The sequence below is a fragment of the Zingiber officinale genome, chromosome 2B (assembly GCF_018446385.1).
Source record: "Zingiber officinale cultivar Zhangliang chromosome 2B, Zo_v1.1, whole genome shotgun sequence".
NCBI lineage: Eukaryota > Viridiplantae > Streptophyta > Magnoliopsida > Zingiberales > Zingiberaceae > Zingiber > Zingiber officinale.
This window is the reverse complement of record NC_055989.1, coordinates 1613843-1625974: the sequence shown is the minus strand read 5'-3', so window position 1 is coordinate 1625974 and position 12132 is coordinate 1613843. Positions and strand designations below refer to the sequence as shown.

The following is a 12132-nucleotide window of genomic DNA, read 5'->3' as shown; positions in this document are numbered from 1 at the left end:
CGATAAATATTTGATTTGTTCGAACTATCGAATTCGAGCCGGATTCGAATATGTTCAAAAATTTTTCGAACCGAACTTAAGCCTAAATTATTTAGTTTGATAGTTCACGAGCAACTACACTAATGGCCAGTAGCAACAACACTAACGGTTAGTAGCTGGGGATGTAAACGAATCAAGCCGGTTTGCGAGCTTTTCGAGCAGGCTTGATAAATATTTGATTCGTTTGAACTTATCGAATTCGAGCCGAACTTGAACATGTTCAAACTTTTTTTCAAGCCGAACTTGAGCCCAAATTATTTAGTTTGATAGTCCATGAGCAACTCGCGAACCTTAATATTTTATTAATATCATATAATTATATATTAAATAAATATATTTGAACCTTTCGAGTATTTATTTTTGAGCAATAGGTCAAATAGTTCATGAACATGTTTGAATTTTTTGAGCCGAACTCTAACCTGAGCTCTGATTCAAACCGGATCCGAGCAAAAAATTTTAAAATTTTCAAATTTTGAATCGAGCTTGAATTCAAATATAATTAATTAGTCGAATTTGAATCTTAAATTTTTCTTCATATTCAATTTTATTTGATTCATTTACATTCCTATTAGTAGTTCTATCATATACTTCCTCCGTAGTGATGTATAGGGGAAAATTGCTAGGTAATGTTGCAAAATTAGTATACAGTAGTTAGAATGATTTTAATTAAATTTTAATAATTTTATTAAATTAAAAACGAATAATTTAGTTTCTTATTAAAAAGGAATATTTTTAAGATAAAAGATAGGATGAAATTTTATTTTAATATTCTTAAATTGAAATATCTTTATATGATAATGAAAATAAAGAAAGCTTTTTTAATAATTAATGATTAAATATGACCGTTATATTATAGTTTTCTTAAAAAAAATATCTATTAAATACTCTCAAATCATTTTGACAAATATATATTTAATATAATATTTGTTCGAGAGGAATACATAAATAGTAACATGGCCGCCAGATCCTTCCCCGGATTGTTTCTCCTTGCTGTCACTCTCTCTCTCTTCTCTCTCTCTCTCTCCCTCGCTCGCTCGCGTCCCTTCCCCGCGACAAAAGGCAAAAGGGAGGCGACGACTCGAGATGCAATGGAGGCCGCCAGATCCGCCGCAGCCGCCCCAATCAAACCCCAATTTCGCTCCATTCTCGCCGCCGGCCGCGCCACCGGCCCCCATGTTCACAGTTGCCGACCCCACTCCCGGCTCTCACCACCGGCGGGCTAGATCCGAGTTTTCATTCCGCATTCCGGATGACCTCGACCTCATCCCCGGGGATTCCCTCGCGGCGGGGGCCGCCGACGAGGTCGGCTCCGAAGATGACCTCTTCTGCACGTTTATGGACGTCGAACAGATGGAATGCAAGGTCGAGGAGAGCGGATCCGTCGCAGAGGCTGGTCCTAATTGCGGAGATTGGTCTGCGGAGAGCTCCGGGGACAAGAAGATCGGAAATCCCGCTGGATTGGCATCTGAAAGGCGCAAGCATCGACATAGCGTCTCTATGGACGGGTCGTCGATGATGTCGTCCGCGCATCTGAGGGGTGAAGGAGTGTTCGGGGAGGTGATAGAGGCGAAGAAGGCCATGACCTCTGAGCAACTTGCCGAGCTTTCGGCTGTCGATCCCAAACGGGTCAAAAGGTACCTCGTTTTTGCTGGATGAAAGTTGGCATCTTTCTCTTCATGAGAATCCCGTGCTTGATTCTAAATGTTATTCCGTTCATTTTATCATTTCACATGTCAAAACGGTGACTCACTTGCAGGAGATGAATAGAACATGTTGCGATCACTATTTAGTATTGTTATTCCATCAGGGATAACTGATACATATGAGAAGCAAACAAATATTATACTGGCACACACAAAAAACTCAATTTAGATACCAGAGTAATGACACAGGTATACTTTGACTAGGACCGTACTGATAATTCTAAATGTGTAAGTTCTTTTTGAGTAGAAAATATATTAGCTAGTCATGAAAACATATAAATTTCCTTACATGTTCTTCAATTTTACTTCCGGAATAAGCACATTGGCGTATTGATGCTTAATATTTTGAAGCATACGCATCTATTCTAACTTTGTCAATGATGTGGTAGTCTCATGGTTCAAAAATTGGTGCATGTAGAATTATGGCTAATAGACAGTCTGCTGCTCGCTCAAAAGAAAGAAAGGCTCGTTATATAATTGAACTTGAGAAAAAAGTGCAAACCCTCCAAACTGAAGCTACAACTCTCTTCGCGCAGCTTGCATTGTTTCAGGTGTGTTATTTTAGAGTTATTCTTCTGATTGTATGAGCTATCTGAGCAACTAACTGTCCCAGAATGCTATAGTCGTCACTTGTTTGATGAGAAGTGAACAGAAAATGTTAGACAATGAATCCCCTATATGTTCATGGCTAATGGATCATGCATTTTTATCATATTTCATGTCAAATCATCATACTCTGCAACTAACTTAACAATACCTGTGAAAGCTTTCTCTAATTATTGTTGAAATCAACTAGTTCTTCACACATTGTCCTATGTAGTTTTCTATTATGTTAAGGAGGTCAAGGTATGGTCAACACAGTATTCATGTGACTTAATTCCTCTTCTTTGTTGGTACTTTATGATATCCATATCATAAGTGATTCCTAATGGATATTTGAATATGATCATTTTCATCGTCAAGTGTGTTTGCCCAACTATTTAGAGCCAACTATATAAATCTTATTTACATTGACAAATATTCTTTTGGTCTCTTACCTCTTGCACCTTGAACTCTAACAAATTCAACTTTTCCAACTATATAATTTGTTGGTCGTCTATGAACATGTCTATACACACCATATCAACTTTTTTCTTATCTCTTATTTTATCATCTGCTGTAATTGCACTTAATTGTTCTCAAATATTTGTACTTTTCTTTTCTAATAATTCCACACATTATCTTGGCATTCTTATCTCTACTATCTTAACTTTTTTTTACATATCGTTCCTCAATAGTCCAAGACTGTCATAATATATAATCAGTCATACCAAAGTCTTAGAAAAATTTTCCTTCTAGTTACAAGGAAAACTCATCGATCATGCAAGACTTTAAAAACTCCTCTTCATTTTCACTACTCATTCCTTAGTAATATTCTATTAATGATATCTTTATCAATATACCCTTCTTGTTGAATAATAGTTCCATGTATAAAACTTGTATGGGAGATTTCATGTGCATTCATTATAAACATCACATCAGTTCTTTACTTGTTGCTGAAAGTACATTTTTATATATTCAGTTTTTGTTTGAGTTGTCTTAAAATCTTTAGTTTCTGAAATTTTCTCTATAATTCAAATTTCAACTTTAATCTAATTGCACTCTCATCACATTCCTTTCTTCTCCAAAACCCATAATGTAATTGGGTTGTGGGGGGGGTGGGGTGAATGGAAAGTAGGTTTTGATTCCTAGGAGGAGATATATAAGGGTTATAGTTATGTTAGTGGCAGAGGGTGGCATTTGGTTGCCCTTGGTATAATTAAGACAAGGTGTTACAAGATGCTACCCCGTGTAGTTGAGGTCGATGTCTTTTCTTGTCATATGGTGTTACCTGCATATATGTGGCAATATGATGACATATTATTACTCCTTGTGCCTTCTTTATTGATTATCTTCGGAAAAAAAAAGATAACTAGTGAAAAACTAATTATCTCAAACACTTCTCTTTCTAGAGAGACACAGCTGGGTTGTCTGTAGAGAATACAGAGCTTAAGGTACGGTTACAAGCTATGGAACAGCAAGCTCAGATGCATGAGGGTAAGACTTGTTCCCCTTTTGTTTCTTAGGCTGTCATTTTGCTTCTTGGTTTTCTGAGATATGTTGAATGTAGCCTGAATAGATTATTGTTTAGTCAAACTAAGACTGATTTAAATCTTTCTTGCTGAAGCTTGAGGTCAGTAAATTTCCAGTATCCACTGTAAACAAAATGCTGCTTCTTAACTTTACTTTAGGAAAACTGTTTGTTTAAATTCCTGATACAATATAGCATTCTAAGTTGTAAACATTGCCAATATATGGTGTTATGTCTTTTTATCTGGACATGTTTTAAGAAGAGATTTAGAGATGGACCTGATAGCTATGGATATTAGATATAGAATTAAATATTTTATAAAGGACAATGCCAAATTCTAACTTAAGTAAGACTATGGCTTATAGGTCTTAAATCTGTAGGTATGACTGTGGTCTCCCATAGTATCCAAACACACTCGACATCTCTTAGGTTCCAACACACTCCAGCTAAAATTTTCAGCCCCTTAATCTTTTTAGTTGTTACACTACAGAATAATCTGAAATCATCATAAACCCAGGCCTCAGCAGGTCCAACATCTCAACCATGCCCAAAGGTGCTTGAATCATAGGTATCCAAAGGTGCTTGTTACCAAGTTGGCAAAAAAAAAAAAAAATGGAAATTATTGTCAAGGTCCTATTTTCATTAAAAATATTTATATATACCTGTGTATTTATATATGTGGGTAGGTTTTTTGCTTTACCATATTATCAAAAAGATCTTTAGATACATCCACTGGGCATCATATCTTGGTTCCTTTAGGCACAGATGGCAGCAGAGGCCCTGCCATGCGCTTGCCACCTGTGCTTCTATTGAACCTCCCTCCATATGACATGGAGTTATTGTAGGAGGGCCGTTAATGTGATGGTTCCACTTTTTTTTTTTTTTTGGTTCCTTTAGTTTCTTATTATGATATCTTAGAAACCAGATAGATAGAGGGAATCAAAAATATCCTGAGAGCTCATTTATGTGTTGTTTGCAAAATAAAGCCTCTTTGGTACCCCAGCACCAACCAATTAGTCGAAGGCTAAAACCTTTGCATTTCATAGCATAGTGATCTTGTCTGCTGCATGGCATTCTAAAAGGAATTACTGATGAATCCTGTGGCATAATTCTTCATTTCTTAGCAAGATATGTGAATTCTGCATACATGTCTTGTCTCTTGTTTGTTTTTAGTCATATTCTGAATTCTAAATTGAAGTTCCTTAAGTTTATCGCTCTTTGGCTAGAATCAACCTTCCTACTAGCTCGGGGTACAGACACTAGAATTTTTTTTTCTTCCAACATTTCTCAACCATGTCAATTATTTTCTATATTCATGAATAGTGAGCATCAACATTGGCTCCAGGACTAAAATTCTCTAGGTTTGTGTATCTGTCACCATGGCAATTTCTTCCTTGTTTTCTAGCAGACGCCAGTTTCAGATCAGGCATCTCAGCTCCCATGTTTCTGGTCATTTCAGAAGATTTATTCTGTGTTTCCTTTGCAGCACTAAACGAAGTGCTGAAGCAGGAACTCGAACAGCTCAAGTTTGTGACAGGCGAAACATCGAACCCCTGCAAAATGTCTAACGGGAGATTGCAACATGTAACTTATGATTCATCATTTGCGCTTCCCGACCAAGCTACCCAGTTCCACCCTCAATTCCAGCAGTTCCAGCCTGGTGTCTCGAGTAGCTACTTTTCCAGTCGCCATAACTCCCTTTCCGATTTGATAGGGCAAGATTCCACGGGAAGGCTGCAGGAATTGGATATCAGCAAGAGTTCCTTTATGAAGGTGGAAGGGTCCCCAGATTCTCGGAAAGGAAGCAAAAAGGTTTAGCGCGGCCGTTGCTTAAACTAATCATTGTCGAGGTGCGGTATTCTATCTACCCTATTCATTCTAGTAGAACTTGTATCCGATTTCTTTTTGTTCTTAAAGGAGTGCATTTTTTCCTTCTCCTTTTTGGCTTGGTAAGTCATGTTTCTAATTTGTAATACTATTGTGTTTTGATAGATCTGTGTTAATTAATTTGGTTATTTGCTTTCATTTGGATTGTTTCCAGTATTATATCACTCAAAATGTTATTATTATTTTGAGAAGGAAAGAGCAGACAAAACATGGAAAATAAAGAAAATAATAATAATAATAACAATAATAAAGAAAAACATTGTACATTACTGTCATTTAAGGAAAACATTTTGGGATATATCAAACAATTTGTTAACTGAAAACGAATGTGTGCTGTTAAGGAAATAAAGGTGCAAGTTATTACAAACTAAAAGAATCGAAGTTGCTTCTTCTTCTGAATTTTAGCTCCAACTCCTAATGTGTCCTCGCCGGAAAGATGACTGGATTGAACATAGCGTCGGCGAGCTCTGCCACCGAATCCTCCACGTCTCTGCGGCCGCCCTGCGCCGGCACACCCATTCCTTGCTGCGGGGCGCCGATGGTCCCCTGCAGCCAATCATGGACCCGCCCGGCCATCTCCGTGTGATGCGACGAGGACGTCGTCGGTGCCGGCTGCATGACTTCGCCGGAGCGAGCGTCGCTGGTGGCGAAGAGGAGTGAGGCCGGGAAGGTCTGACACGTGTGCATGCCGTAGTAGGTGACCTCGTAGGTGAAGGGGTCGTCGTCGAGCCGCTGCACTTGCTTCTTCGCCTCGCAGCCGTAGAAGCTCTTGTGCGTGCAACGGTAATAACTCCTGCCAAAATTATAAATTTATTTATTTTTATTATTTTTTTAAAAAAATTTATTATCATATTTAATTACTAAAGACTAATTAAAATTAGAAACCTAGGAAATCTCGAATTGAGGATGTCCTTCTGGCCATACTTCCTCCACGTGTGACCGTCGTCCGGTGGGTTGTCGATGTTCCCGGTTCCCATCGCCGGCACTCTTATCGCCGTTGTGTTCTTCTCTTTCCTAGAAATTATATTCAGGCCAAAAAATTTAATTAATTTTTTCTTAAAAAAAAATATTGGCTTAGTCAACACATTGACCATTTATTTTCCGAGTCAACTTCATTTCCGGCAGAATTTGTCATGATAATTTGGTTTGAAGAATAATTTTAATCAAATTCATCGTAATTTAAGAAGAAATTAATTTTTGTCCGAATAGATTCTAGGGCATTTTTAAAATAAGGTAAACTATAAAGGCAAAGGTAAAACGAGAATATTTTCCAAATGTAAATTAAGAAAATTCCAGAGGGGGAAACTGAATATTTGTAGTAAATCATATTCTCCGCCTCCGAATTCCACGTACCTCTTCCTCGACCCGCGTTGTTCCGGCGGCGACGACCCGGCGTCGCCGCCCTCCAGGGACTGTTTCGTCAACTCCAACGCGGCCGGCTGGGGCATGCGCTCACTGAGCGCGGCGGCGGCCTTGCGAAAGGCGCCGGCGACGTCCTCGCAGGAGGCGAGGAGGTAGTGCGGGTCGACGGCGCCGGCGGCGAGGCGGAGGGAGCGGTCCAGTTCGCGGGCCAGACCGCACGCGTCGAGGATTTGGGTGAGCATCCGGTCCATGTCTGGTCGACCGGTTGGGATTGTGTCAGGATTTGGCAGACGAGGGTACATATCTATATATACAAGAGTTGGATTCAGGGAGATTAGTTAGTTAGTGTAAACAATGGGACGAGAAAGAGGACTGCGGACTTGGTCCAAGTCATTTGGGTTTAATTCTCGTTCTCGGGTCGCATGGAAGACCGTCCCGAACTAAATTTTTAACTCGGAGCAATTTGAATGTTCTAATTCCACCATTTATGGCTCCGGATTGAATAAATTCCGAGGGTTCACGTCTATTAATTTTTCCATTCTTTCCTATTGACTTCAAGCCATATTAATGAAGAGTTACGATTCAAATATATAATTATTGCTGATGCGGCTATAAAGGGAAGTACACTTAGCACGAAGTTAACTGTTATTAAGGTAAAGATCAAAATCATAGTGGTCATCCTCCAAGTATCAAAAGATCAAACAAAGGATAATATTACAATGATCAATCTGGAAGTCAGGACTCGACCGACAAGAGACATATTCGAACCGACTATCTATCTAAGTCGGGATGATATGTGAGACAGCTGACGCTCAGTACAGAACAACAGGATGTTAAAGAAGACCGGATAGTTTGTCCGAACAAGGCAGGACATGTTACTATATAGTCACCGCACGGAAGAGCATCAGAAGTCACTAGAGCAAGGTACTTTCCTGATAGGTCCTTTTATAGGATATATTGAAAAGCGTGTTCATACCTCGAGAAGCGCATACATCGTCTACCAGAGCTCTATATAAAGGGGAATTCATCGCCGACGGAAGTACTCGTTATCTACTGTTTGCGCATAATTTTACAGTTGCTCCACTTTTCTCCACATTCCGACGACTGACTTGAGCTTCGGAGGGACAATGCCGGGAACTTCTTCCCTGACTCAGCACTGACGTTGTTTGTTTTACAAATCGGAGCGAGTTCTACAACCAATCAGCGAATTTGTCAAATATCAGTTTTCCATCTTCTCACTTCCGAACAAGATCAATTGTAATATAAATTTATTTTTTATTTAATACTAATTAATATTATATTATAATGATTAATTATTATAACATTTATAATAATATTAAAAATAATTTTAGAAATAAAAATAAATTGATAGAGTTATTATTCTTATTATTATTTTCCAAAAGCTTGTCAAACAATTCTTCTATATCCTTTCGCGATCGACGATTCCCCTAAAGCGATCCTTTGTTCATTAAATCTCCTTCTCTAGCCTCCTGCAGAACCCCCAAATGTTGTCGGACGCAATGCTTCTTCTAGGGTTCCTGGCCGGCGAGGATTCGATCCACGAGAAGTATAAAAGAGATAAAACAAAATTATCAAAATTGACTGGATCAAATTACCAAATGAAATCATATTAGTATTTGAATTATTCTAATAATTCTGTTATAATTATTCTCATAATTATTCTTAGAATAATTCTGTTATTTATTAATTAGTTAATTAACCGAGTATTTTTTGGACATTATATATTGTATTGTCCTTAGGACAAATATCAATGAACAATAAATTTTATTACTTTCGTATTATTTCTTGTTCTCTCCCTATTTTTCTTCTTACAAAGTACTCCAATGGTGTCTTCACCCGGCGCGCGCTCCAACTCCTTCTTCCACGATGGAAGCGAGGGTCTCTGCGCGTCCTCTGAGGTCAACTTCACCGCCCCCACCGTCCGACCGCAATTCCTTCGTCCAATGAGCTTCCCCTCCCTCTACTCTTTCCGATCTCGTATTTATTCCAGCCTCCGATCTGATGACCAGGGTGGCGAATTTTGTACATTGCCCTCCCTCTTCTCGGCTTAGCTCTGATTGGCTGTTGTTGTTGAATTGTTTGATCGAATTAGGCTTCTGATTCCCTCATCGGCATTGAAGAAACTGATATACGAGAGTCTATAGTAGAATTCCTATCCTCGAAAGTACTCTTTTGCAACAATGTGTATATTGGGGCAAAAAAAAATTGTAATTATATTCCCCCAAAATCAAATATTTCTAATTTACTTTAATGTGCTCCTTAGATGATTTTTTCCCCTCGTTTGCATAAACACTTACATTAACCAAGCGAAAAGAGAAATAAGTGCTGAAGCATAGTCATTATTTTTTGTTTAATTTGCACACTGATTACTAGAAAGATTCAACAAGGACTGATTTTTAATGAGCTCAAGACAAGGCACTTATTTATATTTCTCTTTTGTATAATATTCTTTGTCTGTTGGTAGGCTTTAAACAGTTTAAGCATGTTTTTTTCCTCCATGATTTACATTGACATTAGATAGCCTGATGTACAATGATACTTTAAACTTAATAAAATATATATAAGTTAGAGACTGACACTGATTACAGTTGAATAGACAGGCAAGTCAAGCCCACTTGAGAGCAATGCAATCCAACTCTACCCACATCTCCATCGTTGGATCGATTGCATCTCCACCGTTCATATTCTTTTATCCTTGAGATAAATAAACGTGTATGTTTACCCGAGGAGGATAATTCATGTCATCACCTCTCATTCACCCTTCGTCTTTATTTTTATAACTCTCTCTCTGCTGCACTGAGGCGGCCGCCCCTAATCCGACCCCGGGCCGGGTCTGGCCCGGACCCAGCCGGGGCTCGTAATCAGCTCAACGGGCCGGTTGCCCGTTGACCCGGTTCACCGGGTCGAACCGGAATCGGCCCGGCAAGTTACCGGGCCGGTTCCGGTTCATTGATTGTAAAATCGGCGAACCGCCGGTTAACCGGCGGGTTGAACCGGCGGTTCAGCCGCAAATTTTTTTTTTTTTTAAACGACTTGAACCGCCGGTTAACCAGCGGTTCATAGCCGTTGGAACCGCCGGTTAACCGGCGGTTCGTAGCCGTTGAGAGGATTTTTTTGGGTATTTTTATTCAACGGTTAGGATCATTTGATCGTTTTTTGATCAATGACTATGATTTAGTGTCCGTTACTATCAAAACTCTATAAATAAAGAGCTCATTTCATCATTTTTCACACACATCTTCTCTACTCTTAATCTCATTTTCGTATTCTCTAATCTCTACACGCTTTCGTTTTCAATTTTCAATTACAATGGAAGGAGGCCGCGGAGGTGCATCATCTCGAGCTCGGAAGGAAAAGCAAATAATGAATCCGCGGGAGGAGGACCCCAACATTCAATCCACCGATGATGAGATCGAGCATCTTTCGAATCCGACACCCGAAACACAAGGAAGTACCGATGCAATTACTTCTAAGGTTCGGGAACTTCCTCCTCTAAAGTCTTCTATTTTTACTAAACATTTTGAGAAGGTCACTCTTTCGTTGGGAGAAATGCGTGCAAAATGTAAGCACTGCAATGCTTCCTAAAAATTCCAAGCCGGCGACGACTATGGGTTGTTGAAACGACATGTAGAAACGAAGCACCTGACGGAATATGGACTCGACCGTTCTCAAACACAATTATCAAGATTTTCTTCAACTAGTGGTAGTATCGATTCTGGTTTATTTTTATATTAGGATAATAAATTAAGAGAATCATTAGCTAAATTTGTTTCCATAGAACATCTTTCTTTTAGTTTTGGATCTAAATGCATATTTGAAGATTTTTGTAAAGAATCTCTTAATCCATGTGCTAAACGTGTTCCTAGGACTACACTTACTCGTACAATTAAAAAATTAGTAAAACAAGGAAAAAAGAATTTAATTGATGAATTTAGTAAATTAGATAATAAAATTTCTTTATGTTCCGATATTTGGAGTGATCATTGGCAAACACATCGTATATGGGTGTGACTTGCCATTAGATCGATAACTCTTGGAACCTCCAAAAAAGATTATTAGCTTATTGAGTTTTTGATGAACCACATAATGCTCATAATATCGTTTAATTATTATGTTTAATTTTAGAAGAATATGGTTTAACTCATAAAATATTTTCAATATCATTAGATAATGCTAGTTCTAATACCGTTTGTATAAATGATCTAAAATTTGTTTGTCAACCTATTATTGGAGGTTTATTTTTTCATATTCGTTGTGTATGCCATGTTTTAAATTTATGTGTTCAAGATGGTTTAAAATTTTTAGAAAGTTATATTAAATCAATTAGAATTGTAATTTCTTATTTATGATCTCATCCATCTATAATGAAACAATGGGGTAGATTTGTAAAATTAATGAAATGAGACCTAAAAAATTTTCACGTGATGTACCAACACGTTGAAATTCAACATACCAATTATTACAAGATTCATTTCAATATAAAGAATTATTATGTTTTTTTTTTGCACAAAACACTAATACTAATGATCCGGCGATAAGAACAAGGGACTCCCGTTCCGGGGAGTCAACGCCACGTGGAAGTCAAAGGGCTAGGTGGCCGACCGGATAAGGGTGGGTCGACCGCCCGGACGGCCCACCGGTGTCTAAATGATGGCAAAAGGTGCCCCGGCTGGAGTCGGGGTTCCGACGCTCGCTGAACAGGATCATAGGGCCGAGCGGATGGCACGCTCGGGCGAAGACACAAGGTAGCATACTGCGAACAGTCCCCACATAGCACATTATCGAGGATGTCCCAAGCATACTAGTGCATATGGGGGGCCGGACGTGATGTGAGTGCTGGCCGGCCGGACGCCCCGGCATGGAGTAGGGAGAGAAGGACAAGGAACATCTTCTGACAGTTGTCATGCTCTAGGACTAGGCCGTACTCCAAACCTTATGACAGGGGGTTCCGCTGTCTCATCGAAGACGTGCTTGGACTGTAGCAGTATGGGGTCAGGTAAGCTCACTGAT

General features: G+C 39.0%; 2 protein-coding genes across 2 annotated transcripts; one reads left to right on the top strand and one right to left on the bottom strand.

The window, feature by feature from the left end:
- The first annotated feature begins 1012 nt into the window (after positions 1-1012).
- Positions 1013-5877, top strand: LOC122045002 (transcription factor RF2b-like). Its single transcript, XM_042605042.1, has 4 exons — positions 1013-1673; positions 2161-2293; positions 3734-3818; positions 5339-5877. Exons 1-4 carry the CDS (start codon positions 1123-1125, stop codon positions 5668-5670), a joined length of 1101 nt encoding a protein of 366 aa, XP_042460976.1. The 5' UTR covers positions 1013-1122; the 3' UTR covers positions 5671-5877.
- A 276-nt stretch (positions 5878-6153) lies between these two features.
- LOC122048069 (probable WRKY transcription factor 53) lies at positions 6154-7352 on the bottom strand. The gene is made up of 3 exons (XM_042609678.1): positions 7093-7352; positions 6625-6753; positions 6154-6532 (listed from the first exon to the last, which is right to left on the bottom strand). The coding sequence occupies exons 1-3, from the start codon at positions 7350-7352 to the stop codon at positions 6154-6156; spliced, it is 768 nt and encodes a 255-aa protein (XP_042465612.1).
- Between the last annotated feature and the right edge of the window lie 4780 nt (positions 7353-12132).

Excerpts from the sequence above, each read along its gene's own strand:
- LOC122045002 (XM_042605042.1), top strand. The coding sequence starts at position 1,123 with ATGCAATGGAGGCCGCCAGATCCGCCGCAGCCGCCCCAATCAAACCCC. Across the intron at positions 1,674-2,160 it reads GATCCCAAACGGGTCAAAAG|AATTATGGCTAATAGACAGT; the intron begins GTACCTCGTTTT and ends TGGTGCATGTAG. Across the intron at positions 2,294-3,733 it reads CGCAGCTTGCATTGTTTCAG|AGAGACACAGCTGGGTTGTC; the intron begins GTGTGTTATTTT and ends TTCTCTTTCTAG.
- LOC122048069 (XM_042609678.1), bottom strand. The coding sequence starts at position 7,352 with ATGGACCGGATGCTCACCCAAATCCTCGACGCGTGCGGTCTGGCCCGC. Across the intron at positions 6,754-7,092 it reads CAACGCGGGTCGAGGAAGAG|GAAAGAGAAGAACACAACGG; the intron begins GTACGTGGAATT and ends TATAATTTCTAG. Across the intron at positions 6,533-6,624 it reads CTCAATTCGAGATTTCCTAG|GAGTTATTACCGTTGCACGC; the intron begins GTTTCTAATTTT and ends TAATTTTGGCAG.